The sequence below is a fragment of the Anolis sagrei genome, chromosome 6 (assembly GCF_037176765.1).
Source record: "Anolis sagrei isolate rAnoSag1 chromosome 6, rAnoSag1.mat, whole genome shotgun sequence".
NCBI classification, from domain to species: Eukaryota; Metazoa; Chordata; class Lepidosauria; order Squamata; family Dactyloidae; genus Anolis; species Anolis sagrei.
The window spans coordinates 74,037,126-74,061,129 of NC_090026.1; the positions used below are offsets into that span (position 1 = coordinate 74,037,126).

At 34.7% G+C, this 24,004-nt stretch overlaps 1 protein-coding gene across 9 annotated transcripts in view; it reads right to left on the reverse strand.

Moving 5' to 3' along the window:
* ARPP21 (cAMP regulated phosphoprotein 21) overlaps positions 1 to 24,004 on the reverse strand; it is a 273,304-nt gene that overhangs the window by 95,103 nt on the left and 154,197 nt on the right. For 6 of the 9 annotated variants that reach the window (XM_060781679.2, XM_060781688.2, XM_060781687.2 and 3 more), the window contains exons 2-7: positions 11,967 to 12,138; positions 10,272 to 10,414; positions 9,068 to 9,103; positions 8,324 to 8,401; positions 4,668 to 4,818; positions 1,389 to 1,467 (exon numbers count right to left, since the gene is read on the reverse strand). In XM_060781679.2, the coding sequence (XP_060637662.2) occupies positions 1,389 to 1,467; positions 4,668 to 4,818; positions 8,324 to 8,401; positions 9,068 to 9,103; positions 10,272 to 10,376 (449 nt within the window). In that variant the 5' untranslated portion in view covers positions 10,377 to 10,414; positions 11,967 to 12,138. Of the gene's footprint in view, positions 1 to 1,388; positions 1,468 to 4,667; positions 4,819 to 8,323; positions 8,402 to 9,067; positions 9,104 to 10,271; positions 10,415 to 11,966; positions 12,139 to 12,232; positions 12,343 to 24,004 lie in introns of those variants that run through there. The other 3 variants (XM_060781678.2, XM_060781683.2, XM_060781685.2) reach the window with 3 other exon arrangements.

Here is a 24,004-nt window from a genome sequence, read left to right on the forward strand (position 1 = left end):
AGCCATTGTATTAAATGTGCTTGTTCCTTATCACATAAGCATCATCAAGCAACTAGCTTAATGATGCTTATGTGATAAGGAACAAGCACATTTAATATGTGGTGTCTGTATGGAATCCCTTTCTTTCTTTCTTTCCAAAAATTACAAAATTGAAACCATAAATCCAAGTGTTTCCAGTTCAGCATACAAGACTTCTATAGTTCTATATGAGAGGTTGTATATGGATCTCCATTCCAGTATGCAATTTATATCCAGTGGGTACTGATCTTATTGAGTACAATGAGAAGCTTACCCTCTAGCACCACATATTATAGGGAGGCTCAGATGATTAAACTGAGACTGTCACATAGTGGAGATATTATGAGAAGACAAGGGTCACTAGAAAAGACAGATAATGCTTGATAAGGCAAAAAGAAAGGATAAAGAATGAATTCCAAATGGGTCAATTCAATCAAGAAAGTCACAACCCTGAGTCTGATGGGAAATTTGGAAGGTTGTCATACACTGAAATTCACTTGATGGTTGTTAACAACAAAAGTTTGAAAAACATTACTGCAGAGCATTCTGAATCTTGAGATGCTATCTTACTGGGCTAAAGAGATATGTGAAATATGTATCTGTGTGAATGATGGTCCCTGGCATTCTGCATTGCAGTTACAGATTCCTAAACAAGAGTTATGGATGCATAACTGCTCAATATTCAGGAACAAAGTGGCAATTATGGATACCATCCCAAACCAACTTTACCAGGCACCAGCCACACCAAGAAATTGAAGTTTGTTCAGTTGCCAGTTTAGAGAGAGGAGGAGGAGGATGTCATCAACGTCCTCCCACTAGTGAGCAAGGCTACAACAATCGGAATTGGGCCCCTGTTGTGATTTTTGTTGCAGTCCCACTTGAGGTTGGAGGGAAATAGAAATGCCAGCCTCCTGCACCCCAATCACAAGCTGAAGAGACCTCAATTTCTCAATATGGCTGCTGCTTTTTTTCTCATGTCAGGAGAGACTTAAGAAACTGCAAGCAGCTTCTGGTGTGAGAGAACTGGCTGTGTGCAAGGACATTGCCCAGGGGACGCCCGAACGTTTTTGATGTTTTACCATCCTTGTGGGAGGCTTCTCTCATGTCCCCACGTGAGGAGCTGGAGCTGATAGAGGGAGATCAACCCAAACCGCTGACCTGTTGGCCAGCAGTTGCTTGGTATATAGGCAATGAGTGGAAGTTGGGCCAGGAGATGTTACTTAGCTATGTATTCATAACTAAATAGGCAATATATGTACCAATATGCTTTCATAACATCATAGATATTTCCTGTACCATGACCATCACATTTTTGGCATAATTATTATATTTCTCCCAGTTTTAAAGCCACACAAAAAAGTGACACTTACCTGGGGTTGTTCTTTAATGTGTTGACCAGAAATTCATGCAAATCTATGCCAGTGGAGTCTGTGTATTCTTGGCTGCAGTCTGAAAAAACACATGTTACTAATAGCTCTATTTCTTTAAAAGGATTTTAAAAGCTATTGTATGAAGTAATGTTTCTCTCATCTGCATCTCCCTGCCTTGTCTCTTCGTTCCATGTACCAGAAAGTCTTAATTCATTCAGGATATGAATTGTGTTATATAAAAATAATTTATGAAACAGTTGGAGTGTACACATTTTTTCTAACTTATTTGTGAAGAGCTACAAGCATCAAGTAAAACTTAATATTAGAAGAAACTAAGTTTTAGAACACAAGAGAGGTAATTTTTTTTTAAAAAAAAACCTGGACATATCCTACAGTCTGGGCATCTCTTTGTGTCTATAATAAAAGACAATGGTGATAAAAGAGCCATGCAGATGTGGAAGACAAGACAAGACACATGACTAATTTTGGATTGGAGATGGCTTAACGTGGAAGTGCTCCTTTCTTGGCTATTACACAAGTGTATTAAAGCTAGTGCTGCTCTTTGATTTTATCTAAAAAAAAAGTTTAAACACTTCTCCTCAGAAAACATAAGATAAATTTTGAAAAAAGTAAAATTCAAACAAAAGAAGGATTCTGCTTGATCTGCTTTCCTGGATATACACCAACTATAACCAATACATAGAATCATAGAGTTGGAAGAGACCTCGTGGTCCATCCAATCCAAACCCTGCCAAGAAGCAGGAAAAATGCATAAAGCATTTACTCCAGTATCACGTGATACATTGCAAGCTTTACATTAGCAATGTCATCCACTGTATTCAAACCCAATCATTGTATGGTATGAAAAAATGATATGGAAACCAATAAGAATATATATCCCATAATATACTTAGAAACAGTAATGTGCGTAGAGTTGGATTTTTTTTTTTTAGCTCAGCAATGCTGGGATAAGAATAAAACTCCATTCTGAAAGTCTCTTATCATAATGTAGCATGGAATGTTGCCAAGATTAGAGAATTGCAAATATATTAGTAATTGACAATTTTTGACATATTTTTGTGTGGGTTTTATAAACTATGTAAGAAACTAAATTGGGATTACATAAGAATTAAGTAATTTCTCAATAGTAAAGAATTAAATGAATAATAACAGATTATTTCTATGAATAATAACAGATTGTTTCAGTTTTCTCTGCTTTCAATGCACACAACACCAGTGGAGGAAGATGCAGAAGAAGTGAGTGTTCTCCCTCAATGACAACTTTGGCTGTATGCAAGAGCTTCCATTCCACCATTTGGGGGGAGAAGTACTGCATTGTAGGTATCTTCCCTCCTTTCCATTCCCTGAACATGAGTGATGCTCATGGATGGGTCAGGATTGTATTTAGAGGGGTATCTGCCACTCCCTACTTGCCCCCAGAAGCTGCATAGGTTCCTTTTTTATGGAGAGGAAGAAATAAGTCATTCGAGACTTTCTCTTCATCTGAATATGAAATGTTCCTTTTCTTTTTACCGTGCCCTTAGTGCTGTGAAATGAGATAGTTTACACAATTATGAGTTTACCTGATTATTTTTTTTCTAAGAACTTGGGGACAGGTCATGAGTGAACAAACCATTGTGAGTCTTTTAAAGATTTACCAACCCAGAAGTAACCCTCAAAATTATGGTAGAGATATATGTATAAAAGGAAATAGGGTGGCAGCAGGGGGGTAGGGGAGGGGACCAAGTTTTTCCAAAAGTTTTTTTTTTTGCTGGAAAGACATGCTCAGATTTACTTATTCAAAATCATTTCCAAAAACTATGTAAGCGGAAGGCTTTTATGTAAGACTATGTACAACTTCAGACCATTACAATTCCTGTTTTTTTTTTTTTTGCTTGTTTCATTTTACAGAAAATTGTCTATTGAATTGTTGGAGGCTTTCATGGCCAGAATCTCTGGGTTGTAAGTTTTTCAGGCTGCATGGCCATGTTCCACAAGCATTCTCTTCTGACATTTTGCCTGCATCTATGGCAGGCATCCTCAAAGGTATGAGACCTCACAGCTCTGAAGATGCCTACCATAGATGCAAGCAAAACATCAGGAGAGAATGCTTCTGGAACATGGCCATACAGCCCGAAAAACTTACAGCAATTCATTGTCTATTGTGTTGCTCAAAAAGTGTGTTTGTGTGTATATGCCTTCAAGTCACCTCTCAACTTATGGCAACCTCATGAATTTCATAGGAAAGTAATACTCGAGGTGGTTCTGCCAGTTTCTTCCATTGAAATATAGCCTACAACACATGTTATATGTTAGTGGTCTCCTATCCAAGAATAAACCAGAGTATGCCTTGCTTAGCTTCAAAATCAGACATAGTCTGATGTCTTTAGATTATTTAGGATATTGTGAAGATAAATATTTTTTCTGTTTTATTAATGTTGAAGTTTTGTTGTTTCTGTTGTTTTTATCTGCTCCTCAAAACAGAAGAGGCACCTGCATTTTAGAGTTTCAACCCTTGTAGCAACATCATCGTTACCATTTAATTGAATCTAGAATTACATTCTGAGTTAACTGTATTTTAATATACCAAAAGTGATAATTTTATGTCATGGGGCTCTATATCGACATTTATTTTCCTGAAGTAAAAAAGAACTTGTAAAATATGCTACTATTTCATGTTTTTGTGTTTTTAAAGAAACCCTCAAACACTGTAGATCTCAAAGCTAAACAAAATCCACACATTATACATTGTGGATGAGATGATCTGCAATCATTTCCCAATCCTTGCAGCTTTCAGCAGCCAGTTTATGTTGAACCTTGATGTGTTGTTCTATGTGCTTGAGGGCTGCATTTCCACTTGTGATTCATAAATGGTGTAGGCTTGACATGTAAGCGAGTATCCAATGCTGTGTTTCCACAACAGAAAGCTCCTTCTACGAATGGAAGGAAAGGAAGCAATCACCCCCGTTCTGCAGTCCCTATGCACCCTAACAGCCTGACCCAGAAGGATCTGATTCTTCTGGAACAGGTTTTCAGTGCTGCAGAGAACTGCAGAAAGGAAGTATAGGTGAAGAAAATATTGATAGTACTGGGTGGATACTAAATTCATATGAAATATATACAAACAAATACACACACTACAGCCCCACACATATACAGAATCTCAATGCACAAACCAAGGCAAATGCACATACAAGCATATATGTACTTGCACTCAAATATGTCTTAATATGCAAGTATGATTAATGACTCAACAATAATTTAAATATGTTTGTTCACCTTTTGGCAACATTCTTATCTTGGGTTTTTCAATGTTTCTATCTTTTTCTTTGTTTTTATCCTTCTCTTTTTCTTTCTCAGAGTCATCTTTACTAGATTTATCCTCTTCTTGTAGGCTGGGGAAACTTGAAAGCTGTAGTTGTATTGATTCCTGTTGAAAAAAATATAATAATTTAGGGCCAAATTCAGGAAACTTGGCATGGCTTCCAAAATATATAGTGAAGTCCATGCTCAGAAAAGCTTCAGCCAGACAATATTTGGCAAAGTTAATCTTAGAAAAAGAAAAGCATACTCTAAGGGACCAATTTTGCTTCCTGATATTTATTTTGGATGCCACTTGTAAGGATCAGAATTTAGATATGACTAGATGAAAATATCTTAATTTATCTGTTTCACAGAAACTCTTAATTTCCTTTCAGTATAACTCATTGTATTCAATGAATTGCATTTTTAAAATAAAAGTGCATAACAAAAAGTACTGAGTAAAGGAATTACAGCTAAAATATGAACAATGGTTTTTAAACTGTCAAATAAATTCCACTGAAATCAAGAGAAGGCATTTCAAGATAAATCTACAGAAAACATAATCACTTAGCTTAAAGAAACTGTGACTAAATATGATGGTGCGTCTATGAAACTGTGTTTAGAATGAAGAAATGGAGCTTAATAATTAACTTAGAATTTTAAATCATCAAGGAATTAAATACTGGCATTACATATGATCTTTATTAAAGACCTATGTACTTAACATCTAAAACAGTTGCCAGATAAATACAAATGAGAAGATGATTATATTATGTCTGATATCATCAATTAAAACATTGACTTATTTATTATGTATACTTGCACAACAATGGGGAAAACTTTCTCAGACATTTACTCAGGTTCCTACTAAGTATGTTCTAGTGTTTGTTATTACAAGTGTCATGCTTTAATTTTTAGCATGTCAAATTTTAAAGTAATAAGAAAAACCCAAATGTTCTGTAGCTACATGTATCATTTAAGGGATCTAATAATGGTAATATATACCTCACATGAGTAAGTCCATCATCTAGCAAGTTTTGAAAATGGAATTTTTAGAGGCGATTGCATAATGAAGTTGCAATCTATGCATACATATTATGCAGGGGTGGAAAAAACTATTAAGTATATATAGATTTATTAAGGTGATTCACTGTTATGAATATTTAAGCCACTCTGAAATCATTGGGACTACAACTTGTCACAAGTTATTGTTAGTTAATGGCCCATGACTCTCAAGATCTGGTCACCGAACAAAAGGTTATTCAGGAAGTATATTATAAAAATGCCTAGTTTACTATTAATAGTTATGTGCTGTTGTAAATTCTTTACAAATAATCTAGCTACTTGAAAAAACTGGGTCAGCCCAATAATGGAAAGGATACTAATTTCCTCTGATATCTTCAGTCTTTCACTTTTACTGACAATTCAAAATTTATTTTATAGACATGGAAAGAAACACAGACTTTACATACAGTCTAAAACAAACATATAAGCATACAGCATATACTTTGTGCTATACACATAACATATTCCTACATAGTAATTGTATTTGAAATAAACACACACAGAAGTGCTTCAGAGTCTGAAAACAATCTATTTTTTGTTTCTTATGTTCATTTTTTATTTATTTGTTTTTCAATAGTAAAATTACAACGTTGATAAGTACATTCATACAGGGTAAATGTAGCAAACAACAAGAAATGTTCAGTTTTCAATAATACACTGATAAAACAATAGCATTAGAGGCAACATTATTTTTAAAGTAAGGACAGAGTGTGCGATCAGATAAATCTTCATGATCAAGTAATACAGGTAACAAGATTTTTCCTACACAGGAAAATCAAGGCAAATTTTCAAATATAATACAAATATTAGATTTGTAGTACAATCCATACTCTGTAGTACTGGCAGTGTACCATACATTCTCTGTTAATAGTAGACCCTGTATTATGTAAACAGCCAAGATAAACTAAGAAAGAAAGAAAAATAATTTTAAAAGGATAAACAATTTCCATTGGCACAGTTCTTCCAATATCCATTAAAAGAGGAAAACACAGGTCTAACTTTCTCAGTGCAAATTCAATTGGCATTTCAACTCAATAATGTATTATATGAAACCAATCAGCCTCGAGAAGCATGCTTCAGTGGCAGAAGGTATTGTAAACCCTGCATTTTTTACATTCAGGTCAAAGGAGTCTCTCCTATAACACACCAAACAGTGGCAGGGACCAGGAGGAATGCGCATTACAATTCTCCTCTTTCTGACACTGGGGTAGTTTAGAAGTACTGACCTCTGTATCTGCCAAGATGTAGAGCATAACATTCCCCCTTTCCCCTTTGTAAAGAGTACATCAGAAACTACCATGCAATATTTAATACAATCTGAGAGACTTATATTGTTCTCCTCATAGTCTTCATTTGAAATAATGGAAAATACAAACATAATTCAGAACATAAGTCACACATTTCTAGTACTGCAAGTTGACTGAAAATGTAACTTTTCCCCTCAAAAAATCTATGTACAATTTCTAAAATAACCTGTCTATTGTCCTACTGCATAAATGTCATTGTAGAGCAGCAAGAGAACATAGAAAAACCCCATAACTCAATAAATTATGGGGTGGTAGGTTTTTTGGTCTTTCAAAAAAATAAAACTCTCCATGGCAAAGTCCAAAGAAGAGAGTTTGGTTTGTTTCATTTCAAGTTAATAGAGAAAAGTTTAAGAAAGTACACTTCAATGTGATTTTTGTTTTGTGCTAACAAAAGTTTGTATGTCATTCTCTGTCTCCTTTCTCTCTTTATGGCTGATCTCATTCTTCAAATAATATCTGAGTCTTCAAGTAAAAAAAGTGCTGGCAGGAAATTTGCTTTTTCTTTCTGTATCTCTGTCTTTCTTTTTGGTTTGAGTTCTTGTTAAATTTGTTTTTATTAAGAAGTGGAAAGAGAAGATGATTTTTTGCAGTAAGGAAATTTTTGCAAAATTCTGTAGTATGTTAGATCTCATTTTCCTGATTTGATCCATATCTACATATAACTATATATATCTTTGGAATAAATGGCATACAACACCAATACATTCAAATACAGGCTTTGCAATAGTGGAAAATTGGCACCAAGAATCAGAAAAATAAACCATATGGAATACAATGCACTTGCTTCTGGATCATTATGATTTAGAGTTTCTGGAATTTGCCAGGTAACTTAGGAATAGGTTTTGGGGAACTGATACATTGACATTGCATGACTTAGAAGCCAGAATGAACTCAGAGTGCTATGTCTGGTGTCGTCTTAAAAGAGATATTCTTAGAGAAAATAACAAGTCTATATTTTAAATGTTTTAAAAATAATTAATCTGAATTCTTTTCCATTTGTTGAAATTTTCAGGGGCTCTGGAAAAAAAGAGAGCAAATAACACCCTGTGACACACTGTCAAGCTACTAATTTATTTCAAAATATGTACACGCTAAACACAACTTCAATCACCATCACCATCATCATCAAATATACTGTTCAGAGCAGCGATTTGGGTTTCCCAAAATCAAGGAACACCTTTAAATTCCAAATACATAATGGCAACATGCATATAGACAGGAAAATTTAACCATGCAGCTAATAGCAACAGTTTTAGATACCTCATTCTCTGTTTCCAGACGAGGAGATGATTCTTCACATACAGCCAGACTTCGCACCAGTTTCCCCTTCCCTCCTGACTGAAATATAGAAAAAAAAATAGAGAAATTAATTTTGTATGGCATGGGCCTTCTACACGATGACTCAAGTAAATATAGAACAGATACTAACAAACAAAAATGTCACACAGGGTTTCTGTTGGATAACTATGAACTTAATGAAGAGGAACAAAGATTGAAAATATTTAATGTATTATAAATAATTTAATAGAAAATAAAAGAGGCACTCAAAAGACAAATTTTCACTAAATTAAAAAAAAAGAATTTGACTCATAATACTTTATTGCAACCAGTATGTTGGACTTTTTACAATGGAATTTGTAAAATAGGAGGGTGGGGGAGAGAAATTCGACCATCTACTTCTATCCTTTTACATATTCAAAAAAAAGCTTGGGAACTATATGCTCCTGCATACAAATTTAAAGTACAGCATGGCAAATAAATCGATGTATTTATCTGGCGACATAGCACAAATTTATGAAAAGATCAAAAGTTTGAATGGTGAAAAAATATATTGATTGAAATAGTGATGATTTATGAAATCTTCCTGCTTTTGGATGCCTTCTTACACTACAAATGAAAACAAACAAGCAAACTAAGGAAACGGTTTCATAATCAGCCACAAGCAGGCAACGTTACATCCTAAACTAGTTTTATAATGACTGAATAATCCATCAAAAACTTCACCTTAAATCTTTTTTTCTGCTGGCTTGCATCTTGGTTCTGTAAAAAGAAAGTGACAAATTATTCATAACTTATGGATATATAACTGGGCTTTAAATCATTTATGAAGAACCTGTGTCATGATGTGATGGTCAAATACTATATACACTATAGGCATTTTAGTGTTGTACTGTGTTGTATTGTTTATTATTATTTATTATTATCGAATGTGGTTGGGTTTTAAATGCTATTTATTAAGTTATGTCTGCATATATGTTCTTGTTGCCATTGAATATTTGCCTTTTACTTTGTCAGTGTCTCCAAGTCCCGTATTGGGAGATGGAGTGGGATATTATTATTATTATTATTAATTAATTAAACAGCTTGAAAAAAGTGAACCTAAGAATGTATCTGTAAAAAATCTTTTCACTGATCTCAATTGGGGTAAAATCCAAATTCTAGTTTTATATGTATGAAGAAACTTCATGTTAAAAACCCAAATCTTCTAAACCACATTTTTATTGAAGCAGGCTAGTAATTTAGTAATTAATTATTATCACACAAATCTGACACAAAATAACAGAGATTAATATCCACAATTGACCCCATTGACTCCACAACTTTCTTGAGAGAGTTCTATACTGCTGTTTTTGGTTGAAAATAATTATAAAAATAAAAGTAATAACAAATGTGATATCTGCTGAAGGCAATAATATAACTTTATTTACTTTCAAAAGGATATAGGAAAAATTAAGGCACATGATGCATAAGTGAAATAAAATATGTGTGTGTTTTAATATATGATTTTATGGTTGCATTTTAAGTGTGTTTTAATATGTGATTTCACTGTGTTGTGTCCCACCTTGAGATGAAAAGAGATGTGGGTAATAAAAACAATAACAATAACAATAATAATAATCATCCAAAGGGAATCTTCATTGACCCAGACAAACTAATTAAGATTTTAAACTGTCAAGATTTTAACTGCTGCCTTTCAGTGGCACGATTCCTGAATGAAGTCTGTAAACTGAATGTGTAGCAAATGTGAAGTTCCCTTTTCTATGGCTTGTACTGTATTTTACACTTTTTTTGCTATGTATATGCCAATAAAGGCTTATTGGATTGGATCATAAAAAGGGCAGAAGAGGGATACATCATACGAAATATTTAATAAAATAAAATAATGTGAAAATGGCAAACAAGGAACCAAGTTGCTTCATGCACTTACCTGTTCTGATTTGCCATCTTCGTCTAACTCTGAGCCAAGGATGCAATTCTCTTGCTGGGAGATGGCCGAGTCCTGATCATTCCCTGCTTTACCCTGTTCAGACATTCTCCCAGATAGAAATTAAAAACACAAGATTTGATGCCCTGTAAAGTCAAGACATGAAAAACCAAAATAATAAATGATTTTTTCCTGTTTTATTCTCATCTGAGGTATTTTTATTTCCTTCATGTTGAGCTAACAAAGCAGAGCCAGAAGCTCAAGAACTGCGGTGATATAATTCAGCAGCTGGTAATAGACTCTTTCACTCTAGGTGAAAGTTGAGTTGTGTCAGAGCAAACATGTAGAACAGCTTGCTTTCAACTAATCAACATGGTAGAGAATATAAATGAGCAGTTCTGCAGTGGTATAAATGGAGAAGAATTATTTCACCAATACAGCAATGAATGATAATGCATTCTTCTCTTAGTTGGTAGGGGCATCACAAGATTCCCCAGCGGACAGTCAAACACACACACAATACAATCCACACATTTTAATAAATCAGTTATTTCCCTATGTACACGCTAAAAGGATTATAGTATTCTTCATAAGAAAACAAACACAGTTGGTTGAAAAGTTAATAATTCAATGTAAATACTAACTCTAAATTTGACAGTAATGGGCCCATTCTTATCATTTCTTGGCATTAAATTGACAGCTTCATTATTTAAAAACCTAAGATTCTTTTAAACCACATGTTACTCTCCAGAACAGTGAAAATCCTTCTAGAAGCCACTGGCAGGGCGGTTCTGATGAAGATATCTTAACTGCATGGCATTGCTCTCAAGTCACAACAGTCAGCTGTACAGGAGCTCAACATGGCTTTTCAAAGCTGAAGCCTATTATTATTTTCCTCTCTTTGCCCATAAAAAATCCCTCTGACATCTCCCTACTGATCAGTTGTCAAATGGAACTCATGAATAATTTATAACTTTTTGTTCTCTCCACTCTGTCCTTTAAAAAAAACTTTTAAAAATATAGCAGAGGAGAAGAGTTATTTCAAAACTGTTTTCAGTATTTCCCTTTATCACAACTTAATAACATTTATTAAATAAATTTAGACTTCGGCACGTTTCTTTTATAGGTTGCAATTTGCAGCCAACAGATCTTTTAAATACTGCTTTTGTTTTGTTTGTTTTTTTAAAACAAATGAATGTCACTTATGTTTTTTAAATTTTTAGAATTTTCTCCATATTTATTCTGGCAGTTGTTCTGGCATTTTACCAGAAAGATCTAATATCCTGTTCAATAATTAAATTTTCAAGTGGAACATGATTTACAAAGAATTAGGGAACTAAGAACAATGAGGTTCTTTTAAAACATGCAGATCTCATTGTATGTGAACACTGGAGCAAAAGGTGCACAATTTAAAGAGGAGGTTAATATTCAAATGACTAATTATATTGTTTAAATTATCCTATTGCTTTATCAAGTTGTTTAATTTTTTCTCATACTATAATACTTTTACCTGCAATTTACCCTTTTGCTTAGAAGGCATTTATTTGTGAAATTATTCTTTCACACAATTTTTGTCTGAATCCTAACCCCGTTATTTGGTAAATACAAACAAGTCACAAGCATGCATACTTCTCCCTTGGGTACCAATTCACATAAACAAAACCTTTCTTCTGCTATTGTCACAAAGAAGCCATTTACCTTCAGTCCTGTTTTATTTCTTGATGCCTTTCTTTCAGCTTCTGTTGCTCCTCACTGGTTAAATCCACACAAGTGATCAATGACAACATGAGTCCCATGACCCCATTAACAGTTCTGAATGCCAATCTCCATGCTGTTCCTTTAGAGAGCTTGACAGATCATGGTCATCAACCTGGTGAGGAGGGAAGAAAAAAGACAAAAAAATAAATGCCAATAATCATGGTTATAATTAAAAAGATAAAATAAATAGTGACCAGATTTCTAACACTAATGACCAGCTTTAAGCAAATCACAGTCACAGCTTGATCCGGCTCCACCTGTCTCAAAAAACTGTGTGCTGCTTCTCTAATGAAGGCTAGAGCCGGCTGTTCAAGTCATAACAGCTCCTACGCACAGAGCTAAAATTAACAATTGCATGTTATGTGCCGAAGATTACTCATTTCAGTTTTAACCTTTTTAGTGAATTCTAGCACTTTGCATTTAAAAGGCTCATCTGTTTGCTTCAGTGGAAATCAATATTATTGCTAAAGAAGAAAAAATAATGTCTATCCTGTAACCAAAGCTTCAATCTTAGTTTTTTAAAAATGACCTCAGTGGCAAGTAAAAATGAGTTGGCTTAAATTGGCTAAGAGAGCTTTTAAATTGGATAAGAGAGAGTTAAAATTCTGAATAATGAAAATTAGAGAGAAGTTAGAATACCGTGGGATGTGAGGAAAAAAAGATTGCTTAGGGAGAGAGACAGAAGGCATGGTTGTTTCAAAAACGCATGATGCTATGTTTACAGCAAATGTTGCTACCAGATGGGCATTTGGTTGAAAAGAAAAGTGAGAGGTTAAAAGCAAAATAGAAACATTTACCAAGTATTGAAATATCATAACTGCCTTTTGGAGAGCTAGGGTTGGCATCTGACTAATAATCTGAAATTCAACCACCAAAAATGTTCATTTAGAAAAGCATATGCCATTTAGACACTAATGCTAATGCAGAACAGGTTCTAATGTGGCTCATTTGTGAGCAGTGGCAACTAGTGCTCTAAGGAACCTCCAAATAATATATTTCAATAAATGCTACAAATATATTCATATTATACTCTGCCACTATATTGAAATATGTTTCTCTGATGTTTTACTGTTTTATACCCAACAATAGCATAAATGTTAGAAAGGTTATCTTTCTCCTTGGAAATTATCTTTACTGAAACATATTAGTAGCAGCATAGGTTGATAGTACTTTGAGAAAATGTAGTTTATGTAGTTCTGGTAGCAATGTAAGTGGTCAAAGGATCTTAAGAATAAACCAATTATGTACAGATAAACATCAGTCATAAAGCCTAACAGCAAAAAAATAGAGTGCATTCAATCTAAATTCCAAAAAGAAGAATATAGTGCCATGATTGTATATCATTTCAACGAAGACAAAAAAGAAATAGAGAAAAATCACTGTGAAAAAATACAATCAAAAGTCTTTTAAACTGGTTTGATTTTTTGTTTAAAAGTGTTGCCACCAGTCAGTTGTCTAAATATATTACAAGCATAAAGACATACTTATGTTCCATTATCACAAGTTATAAGCAATAGACTAATTTCTTCCATTTTGAAGTAAGCTTAATACAGTTCAGGCCATTCAAACACACATCATTTAGGTCTGTATTCGACCAACATAGAAATGAACATGGAAAACCACCACATTGCTACTGCAAAGTCACCTCGGGTAAATAAATAAATAATTTATACACTTCTGTCTACTGCCTGCTTATATAACTTGCTCAAAAGCAAATAAAATATTGATATAATGCAAGTATTTCTATTCTACTGCTCTAGGCATCTACATCAGTGCAAATATATGAAACTGAAATACCAGGTACATATTTTAATGAATGTCTCATACCTAGCCATTTGTTCACATACAAACCCTATCCCAAATCATCACTTTCCCAAGATTGTAAGGAGCCGAGTTTGAAAATGCAATTAATATTACCTAAAAAGGAGGTGGCTAAATTAATAAAGTCTACAGTCTTTAAAAATACATATGGACATGCATATAGAGATTAAAAAGTTTCATAAAGAAATATAAATATCTCATATTTATATTCCCAGTGTTGAGCTGCTTACTTATCCATGTAAGCAAAAAAGAAAACAAAAACTCACTAGCATCAATCATAACCCTTCACTTGTTTTTGTTTTTTTTGCCAAACCTCAATTTTCCAAAAAGAAAAGCCACATGTAATGAGTATCATTTATAATCATATACAATAAACCTTTAAATTTAATTTGTCAGCCTAAAGGGGAACAAAGTCAAAGTTTCCTCTAAGTGAAATAAAAGGCCCATAAGCTGAATCCGGTACACCACGTCATTTTATGTGATCCATGAGACTTTAAATGCCAAGACAACATAGGACCTTTTTCCATACCCCCACCCCCACTTTTAAAACATTTCTAATCCATTGAGGGTACAATTATGACGCTCTTCCCATGACGCAGAGAACTTCCTGTCAGCTCCATCAGGATTCTTTAGGGAAACATCAGAAACAGTCATCAAAAAAGGGAGGGGGAAAAGATGGTCAGAGATCATTTTCTGGACTCAGAAACCAGGATATAACTGGAGAAAACAACCAAAAACATGTGGGAAAGGAGCTGTCAAACTGGCCTGGGTTGAATCGCTTCAGTGACAAGGAGTAAGGGGTATTCCTATGGACAGTCTCCTACCAAGAATTGACATTTTTCTCCCAAAATCCTGCTTTATGAGCTCAGCATGGTATTTTTTTAAAAAATAATGTAATCTTTCAAAACATCAAAATTTCAAATTAACTTTGCTTTTTCTGTCTTTACTGCCATCTTTTTAAATCTCGGACTTCTGCAATTGAGAATCGGAGAAAAGCCGGTATCCCCAGAGTGCTGTCTCTTGAATTGTTCCTTCACGATGCTTTTTCTGATCTCTTCCCCCATGTAAATTCAGGTCAGGAAGGCAGTAACTGGCCATCTTTTGATGAGTCCTTTAAGCTTCACATGCTCCCCATATTGCAGTGCTCTTGTATGAGGAGTTTGGGGGGCAGGAATTGAAAAACAGAAGGAAAGTGGGAGCAATGAGCTTTGGTAAATTCTTCTGCCTATATAAATGCTTTGCAGTGCAAGAGACAACCCAGTAAAGCCTGCTCTCCCACCTCCCAGACGTACATGGTCACAACTGTAATGGGTGGATTCTATTGGGTTGCTGCGAACACAGCACAAGAAACACTTAAAGGAAGCCTCCTACTTTTCCCCCTTCGCTCTCTCTCTCCAACTCTCTTTCATTCAGAGATCTGAATTGCAAGAGATTTCTCTACTGCCAACACAATAAATCAGTACCTTCCTTCTCCTCCAGAGCAGCAGGATGGATGGGAGGGAAAAGCCCCGGTATCCTCAGAGTCACCCCCCCCCCCAGGCTTTCTTTTAAAAAAAATGGAGTGGGAAGGAACTGCACTAGCTGGTGTAATAGATCTGAAAATGGATTATTTCAGGAGAAAAGGCAAAAAAGAACAACATGTGATAAGGAATGACAAAAAGAACTATGTGATAAGGAATGACAAAAAGAACTAACGTACAGGACTAAACACTGTGGCAATATGATCCCTTCCCCCAATGGGATAAGGTCCATACTTACATTTATAGGCTTACAATTACAAACAGGCTTTTGAAGGCAGCCATAAGGCCATGTGGCCCTCAGTAAAATAAATTTGACTCCTCTGCTCTAAGGTACCAATCTGGAATTTCCAAGATATGAGATCCAGTTGTCTTCTCTCAATACAATACTATTCCAGAGAGGTTACGTTTTGTCAGTTTTCCTAGTGCTCAGTGGTGGTCCCTCACCTGTGGAACCCTCTCCCCAGTGAGATCAGATTGGCTACTTCCTTCCTATCCTTTAGAAAAAACTCAAAACCTTGTTATGGGACCAAGCATTCCAACAATAGCAGCAGCAATCGGGAATAAGACTCAATGTGTACTTGTTGTGAAGCCACCCTGAGTCCCCCCCCCCCTCCCCAGTGTGTGTGTGTGTGTGTGTGTGTGAGAAGGACGGGGTACAAATGTATGAAATAAATAAATAAATATTGTTGAGAAAATGCCATTCTTTGCTACTCCTTGTGCAGCAAAAAACTATAATTTGGTATGGAACCACGTTTCTCCTGAAAACTGGGACTGGCAATCACACAGACCAGCTATATCAACATTTATCAGGAAATGTCTCACCAGTGGTATCAACCATCGCAGTAAGACACTGGGGCAGCGTGTGATGACTTTACTTGGAACAAATGATCAAAAGGGCATCCAAATATAGGCTTACTGCATTTCAGTGTGAATTACAGGCATAATTCAGCTAAATTCCTTGACAAATGTGGTCCATTATACAAAGCCGTACCAAGTTCCATCCCCTCAAAAAAGTCTTTGTCTTCTGTCTAGCTTTTTTGCAGCATCAACATAGGGAAGACTCTACTCGATGTGATTCTAGTGTAGCTCATGTACTTGCATACAACAGGAAAGGGAAACAGATCCCTACAGAATCTTACTGAGTTTCTGAGAAAAGTAAAATAAAAGAAGAAAGGGGGTTATCCTGCCTCACTAGCAACCCTGGTAAGCTGAAAAAGCATGGATGTGTACATTTTGCCCCTAAAATGGAAAACATAAGGGAAGTGGAGTATGTTGAAAAAACAGTGGTGTTTAGAATATTTTGTTTAAGCATAACCTGGCTGTTTCATTTCAAACGTGGATCTTAGTTTTTAATGAAATACTGCTAAAACATGTGGAGCTCCTCTTCTTTTGTGTGATGTAGGAATCTATTCCTTTTTTTCTTTATATATTATTTTTACCTTTCGTACTGAAATTGTTGTTAATGATGTAAAGCCAGGAATATGTCTACTTCATTAACAGAGATAATGTAATTACTCTGTATCCAATTAGAACATTAAATCTAATCTGACTTAACTATACTATTGAGTCTCACAGCATTGATTAGGGATTTGCAAAGTTTCAGAGTTCTGTTTCATAATTTGGAGATTCGTATGTTTCATTAATACAAATCTCCAAATTACTAATCAGAAAGGGATCCCTTTGAAGCATTATGAATCAAAACGCATGTTCAGAGCGTCAAAAAGATTTGTTATTTCTTAGCTTTTTTTTTTGTAATGTTACATATTCTGTCCATAATTGCCTGGGGTAGGCAGGAGTGAGGGTTGATGTGATTCACAAGGGCAGTTATGTGCTGCTTTTTTTCCTTGTCAGCCAATCAGAAGAAGAAAGCCAATTACACGGCTTTCTGAAAAGCTGGTCTCCTCCTCCTCTCAGGGTCTCTGACTCTGTGTCTTTGTGATGTTTGTGGAGAGAGATAAAAACATGTGTTTTAAGGTCTGTTCTGTTTCTGTGTGTTTCTTAAATGTATAGTATAGTAGTATAGTAGTAGAATAATTCTGTTTCTTTCTGTCCCTTCACATCCAGTCTATAACCTTCCTCTGTTGAAATTATCCAACTTCAAACTCATATTTTCCAAATTCCCATAGCTAGCTAGTAGGGCTGGGTGGTTTTGTTTCGTTAATTCGTAATTTGTTAATAATTCGTTATTTTTTTCAATTACAAAATGATAACGAACCATTTTGGAGCAATTTTTTTAAAAAACGAATTTTTAAACACGTTTTGTAAATGCTTCGTATTTCGTTATTGTATTCGTTTCGTTATTGTTCTGAGGTCGTTTCGTTATTATTTCCGCATGTCTGGGGCAAGTTTTTTGTTTAATTAGTGAAAAAGAATTATAATATCACATCAACAGTCAAGAACAGAGGGAGAGGGAAGCTTCAGAAGTTTTTGGAGGTTTTTTAGCGTATTTCGCGGTTGCGTCCGCCATTAACGAATCGATTCGTTATTGTTTCGGAAATCGATTCGTTAATGTTTTGTAATTTTTTTCACATTTACGAAATTTCGTAAATATCGAACTTTTTTAAGGGAAAATTTTGTAATTATTTTAAATATCGAAACAAAAAAACCCCCCAAATACAAATCGATTTTAGAAATAAATTTTTCCGTTGTTACCCAGGCCTACTAGCTAGCTATGCTCCCTCCTCAAACATTCTTTACTAACCTTCCCCTCAACTCTTTCTTTTATCAGCTTGTTGTGTGTGCTTATGGCTTATGTCTCACTGATATGAAAGTGATCACATTGGGGCTGTAATGTGAGCAGCCCCGTTCTTCTGGCATGAGCAGAATACTGGAAAATGTAGTTTGGGAAGACGAGGACCTCTGAGTATTCAAAAGGTTTCACCCTAAACTACATTTCCCAGAATTCTGCTCACACCAGAAGAATGGGGCTGCCTGCGTTAAACCCTCAGCGTAGGTTAATCACATGTGCTTAAATTGAAAAAACAAAATAAAAATCAAATGATAGACTGATTGTTATGAAATCTGGCAAGTTTGCTGCCCTGTTCATGCTCTGTCAATGAGCCACAATTTACAGGGATGCCTCTTGTAGTTTTTTAAAAATAATTTTTAACTGAATTTTTTAAAAAAAATTCTAAAAATCAGTAGATGAGCGAACCTTTCTGAAACTTTGGAAGATTGATGCCCTGTTTGTGTTGTCTCATTGTGATAACTGTAATAATGATGGAGAAATTAGCCTCTAATTTTTCCCCTTCGCCTCTAATGGAACAAATCTTAACAAAGCAATTACGAAGCTTCAAACTTTCGGATTATTAATCGAAATGGGACTCCTCCAAATATTTACAAAATGGAGTTGGGGCCATCCAAATCTCTGAAACAAATTACTAATAGGATTTTAGACATTTCATACACCTCTAGTATTTATTCCCAAGTAACTGTACAACATACTATAGCCATGCTGGAAACCAAATTCTACTAAAATTAACAGGAGCTTTTTCTAAGTACTGCATTTAGAACAAGTGTATTAGGGTATTATCTGGAAAACAGTATTATAGTATTACTATATTATAATATATACTGCACTATACTATGTAGTGATGTAGGAATGTTGTAATATTATATGCCTTGTGACAAAATAACCTGGCAGGATTTGGGTACTACTTCTACTAGCTGAGCAAAATGCAACAGTTGCACTTCTAACATAAATATCAGAATTGTCAAGCTAGCCCTTGAGCACAAAGATCAGTTTAGGTCCCACTGAAATGAACTTCAATTACATCAAAATCTTGGGGTCATCTACCAAGTTCACACAACAATACCTCTTCCCATGTGACAAAATTACTCAAAACTGAATTTTCAGGGAACTTTGTAAACTAATTTTCTGAACTTCAATTATGACTCAAACACCTGCAAGCTGCCATTTATTTATGTATCCAATCTGCTTTCTAGCTCTGTAGATCTGCCTCTTGAACACATGATAAGAAATTCAAAATTCAATATAGATCTCAAGTTAAATGCAGGTAAATAATATTTACATTTATTTGAATATTGTGGATGTAACCAATACTATACTCACTAATAATTTAAATAATGATTTAAATCATCCAAGAAATGAGCCAATTTAACATGATTATTTAAATAAACAGAATTCAATTTATCATTTAGCTCCTTCCAAAACAAAACTCCTGACTAATTAATGTTATAAAATTTATTTCAAACTGAAAATAAATGTAAAAGTGCATACCATAAGCTTCTCAAAAAACCTGAACTGATAGTAAAAATGTTTTAAAAAGTATTACAGTTAAGATAGCTAAAGTTGTAGTATTGTACACTAGGTGTAAGCCCTGCTGAACTTAATGAAATGTACTCCTGAAATGTGATGAATAAGACTGCATTTTTACTCCCAGTAAGTCTTACTTCTGAATGGATACAAATAACAATGCAGAGTACAAATGAAGCCACTTGCAGAGATGGGATATAACATAAAAGAGTAAAGGATTACATATAAGTATATACTGGCCTCTAGCATATCACTCTTGTTTCATCCTGCAATACCTACTTGATAATAAGGAACACAAACTGCTAAAATAATCAGGCAAATCATAACACGCTACTTCCTTAGCCATATGAGTGATCTTTTATTTTATTGCACTGAATTATTTATTATGAAGATGTGTTCTCACACTGTTCTCATATATTGTACAAGTAAACACAAACTTATTACTTAGTTTGCAATATCTCCATATCTTGAACTCCATAATTTTGCTCCATAAACTCATGGAGACCAATTCTGCAAGCCAGCCCATTGCATTGACCAGAACAAGTAGCCTCTTGTACAAGGATAGAAGGGAAGGTAGTTGTAATGATTCATTTTATGAGTGCATTTTTTTCACCCATAAAACAAAAAGTCTGGAATCAAGTTTATGAATTTTATCTAGATGTGCTTAGACATATTCAAAGTAAATCTCTAGGTAGTGGTCCAAAAAAATCCAGCCCTTTGAAATGAACGGTATTTGTTAGGGATCATTAAAAACATTGCACTGATTTCAGAAAAACTGCTCTAATTGGTTCCAACAGTGGATTGAGATGCAATATTTAAGTAAGATTTCAACAGTTTTATATGCTTCGCAAGACCTTTTAGGGTACATCTACACCAGTGATTCCCAACCTTTTTTGACCAGTTTAACCAGGGACCACTCTCCAACACCAGTACCAAAAGGGTTACAGATCAGTTTTTGTCAACTTTAGATTTGGTTTGGTTATTTGGGGTGCTGATTCAGAAAATTGCATTGGATAGACCACATCAGCTTTAGTTTCTGATATAGACATATGCCATCCAGTAGATGCCTTCTGCTTGCTCACAGAAAACCATATTTAATAAATCTTGGCACTATAACAGGGTTTTGCGAGATCAGTTGCTCTTGTTGCAATGGTGTAGTAATACTTCTTGTTGATCACCAGTGGTCCATGGGCTACAAGTTGGGAACCACTGATCTACATTAACCCTTTCATCCCAGAGCTGATCCAGAGTGTCAAATTCTGGATCAGTCAAAGGATAGTTTTGATCACAATTCTCCCAGTCACTATGAAGGAGGAAAGGTGTTCTGACTATCCAGTGGTACAGAACCTAGTTCAGCACCACGGGAAGGCCCCCACTACCTTTCTCATCATAACAGAAGCCAGCCAGTGAAAATGACAAGTATCTATTGCTCATCACCTGAAGTGACATCAAAGAGGATGCCAGAGTGATGTGGGAGAGGAGAAGAGAGGAGGAGAAAAGGAATCACACTGTTTTAACTTCTTTCTCAGACTGCTTGGCACCTCAGCTGACATTACTCCAGATTATAAGTCATGGAAACTAGCCATGTCACACTCTCTGGTCACCACTTCAACAAGAACAGGAGGAGGATCACAGGTTAGTCATGAAAATAGCTGTTTTGGAGATAGATAGGTGCCATGTGTTAATTATTGAGTCTACTTCTTGATCTAAGGATGAGCTGATATGTTCATGGGCATACAAAAAAAGGTGTTTTTTTTTTTTTACATATCACCACCATGTACATCTTGGAATATGGTGGTATTGCCCCTGGCATCCCAAAACGTTCAAGTTGGCATGTTTAAAATAATTTTGTCAAGCTACAAATATGCAGTCAGAAATTATTTTAGTACTACTGGCTCAATAAATCCAAATCTTTGTCTGGGAATAGAAAATAAATAAATCAATTTCTCTAAATAAATAACATCAAATTGAAAAGAAGTATGGCTGAAGAAAAATACACTGATTTTAAAGGTGCAGTCATATTTCAATATCATGAAGCATTTTAATAAATCACATAACAAACAAGTAATATAAGTCCAAACATTCCTTCGGATAAGGAATGGTGTAGATTTTTCTCAGTATGGAAGCTAATTAACCATCAATATTAAGATAAATACAGACATGTGGACATGTTACAAGTAGGAAAGAGATACTTTTGCACAGATACATCAAATCACTAATTATATGTTAGGGCAACGTCACATACCTGTTTACTAGGGCTGGGCGGTTTCGTTTCGTTAATTCGTAATTCGTTAATAATTCATTAATTTTTTCAATTACAAAACGATAACGAACCATTCTGGAGCAATTATTAAAAAAAACGAATTTTCAAAAACGTTTTGTAAATGCTTCGTATTTCAATATTGTATTCGTTTCGTTATTGTTTTGAGGTCGTTTCGTTATTATTTCCGCATGTCTGGGCCAGTTTTATGGTTTAATTAGTGAAAAAAAATTATAATATCACACCAACAGTCAACAACAGAGGGAGAGGGAAGCTTCAGAAGGTTTTGGAGGTTTTTTAGCGTATTTCGCGGTCGTGTCCGCCATTAACTAATCGATTCGTTATTGTTTCGGAAATCGATTCGTTAATTTTTTACCATTTACGAAATTTCGTAAATATCGAACTTTTTAAAAGGAAAATTTTGTAATTATTTTAAATATCGAAACAAAAAAACCCCCCAAATACAAATCGATTTTAGAAACAAATTTTTCCGTTGTTACCCAGGCCTACTGTTTACGCCATTCTTTTACCATAGCTATGTATGATGAAGGTGGCACAGGTGGCTCCTAACAAAATCTTTATGACCCTGACTGAACTGTTGTCCAGTGAATTACATTATACTTGGAATGAGCAAAGCAAACTCTATAATCTTTGTGTGGTCCTCAAAGCATTCCTGTGCCCACCTGACCCACCACTACCAGCACTAGCATTTTTTTAAAGAACGTTTAAAAGTCCCTCATGAAAAGGGCAATTTTCTCACATGTTTCAAACATGAATTTTTGCCTTACTTCCAGGGTTTGTGGATTACCCTCTGAAGTCCAAGGGGCAGCATGTGTGATCCCCAAATATCAACTATGTATTTAAAATGGGAAACAGTAGTATATACGATACTTGCTACAAAATGTCGACTTGTATTTTTCGGTAAAGAGTTGACTATCCCATCATTATGATCATAACTTGTATAAAGTAGCCTACACATAGATTCAGAGGCATTACGATAGGAACTCTGAAATTGCTTATTATAGGTGTCAATGGGAAGATATTTAAAATGTAATCAAAACTGGGGTAAGTCTTAAAAAGTCTAAAAAAGATACAGAAATCAAATTATCTGAATTTTGCACATTGTTTCCAGTATCTGGAAGTCTGGCATCGAGACTCTTTGCAATTATATTATTTCAGTTGGCTTTAGAGATCCCAGATGTAGATGTCATAACACAAAATGCTCAGTGTCTAAGGCAATGGCAGCCCTGCAAGACAGTTAACTTAATAGACTTTTCCATTATTTTATTCGCATTCAAATGATTGCAGCAGAGCTATATCTGAATGTCAAATCTTATCATATATCTAATACAAATAAGAATAATACAAATCTTTAGCTATTTCCATTTTAATAGATTTGAGGTTTCCACTGACTTCTTTCATTTGGGTTAAAAATGAGAATGAAATTGTTTCTCTATAGAGTCATGACTTGTATTTTCAGTATTTATTTTAAAATATTTCCCTAAGCTAATAATAATAATAATAAAATAAATAATAATTAACAAATATTATTAACGTCTTTTTATGCAGATGCAGAACATTTACACTCTTACGTAATTGTTAGAGCTATGATTTTCCACTATAGAATTAATTTTAATAATTAAGGTGATTCCACACCATAAAAGTATCATAAAGCCAATAGGTGGTCCAATCATGCTTTTTGAAGCAAACTTGGGATACAAAGGAGAATGAGTTACCAAAATTATTTTTGAGGTACTTACTCGTTGTACCTGAAAAAACATGAAACTCCGATAATGTTACTTATCACTTATTGTTTAAAGAATAATATACTGCTAATGCATTATTAGCATATTTCCTTTTATTTAAAAGGGTACTTTATAATAATAGCTTCAATCTCCCTGCTCCTTGACATCTTCAGAATAATCAGCAATGTTACGTGGTATACTAACAAGTAAGAATGTTACTAGTTGCATTTTTAATGCATCCTTATACACTCATCATGAATGTAAATGGATTCTGATTGTTTTGAAATGAATGCAAACCTCATATCCTGAGACTCATCGCAAGGCAACATGTGCCTTGTCTGAAAAATGTGGACATT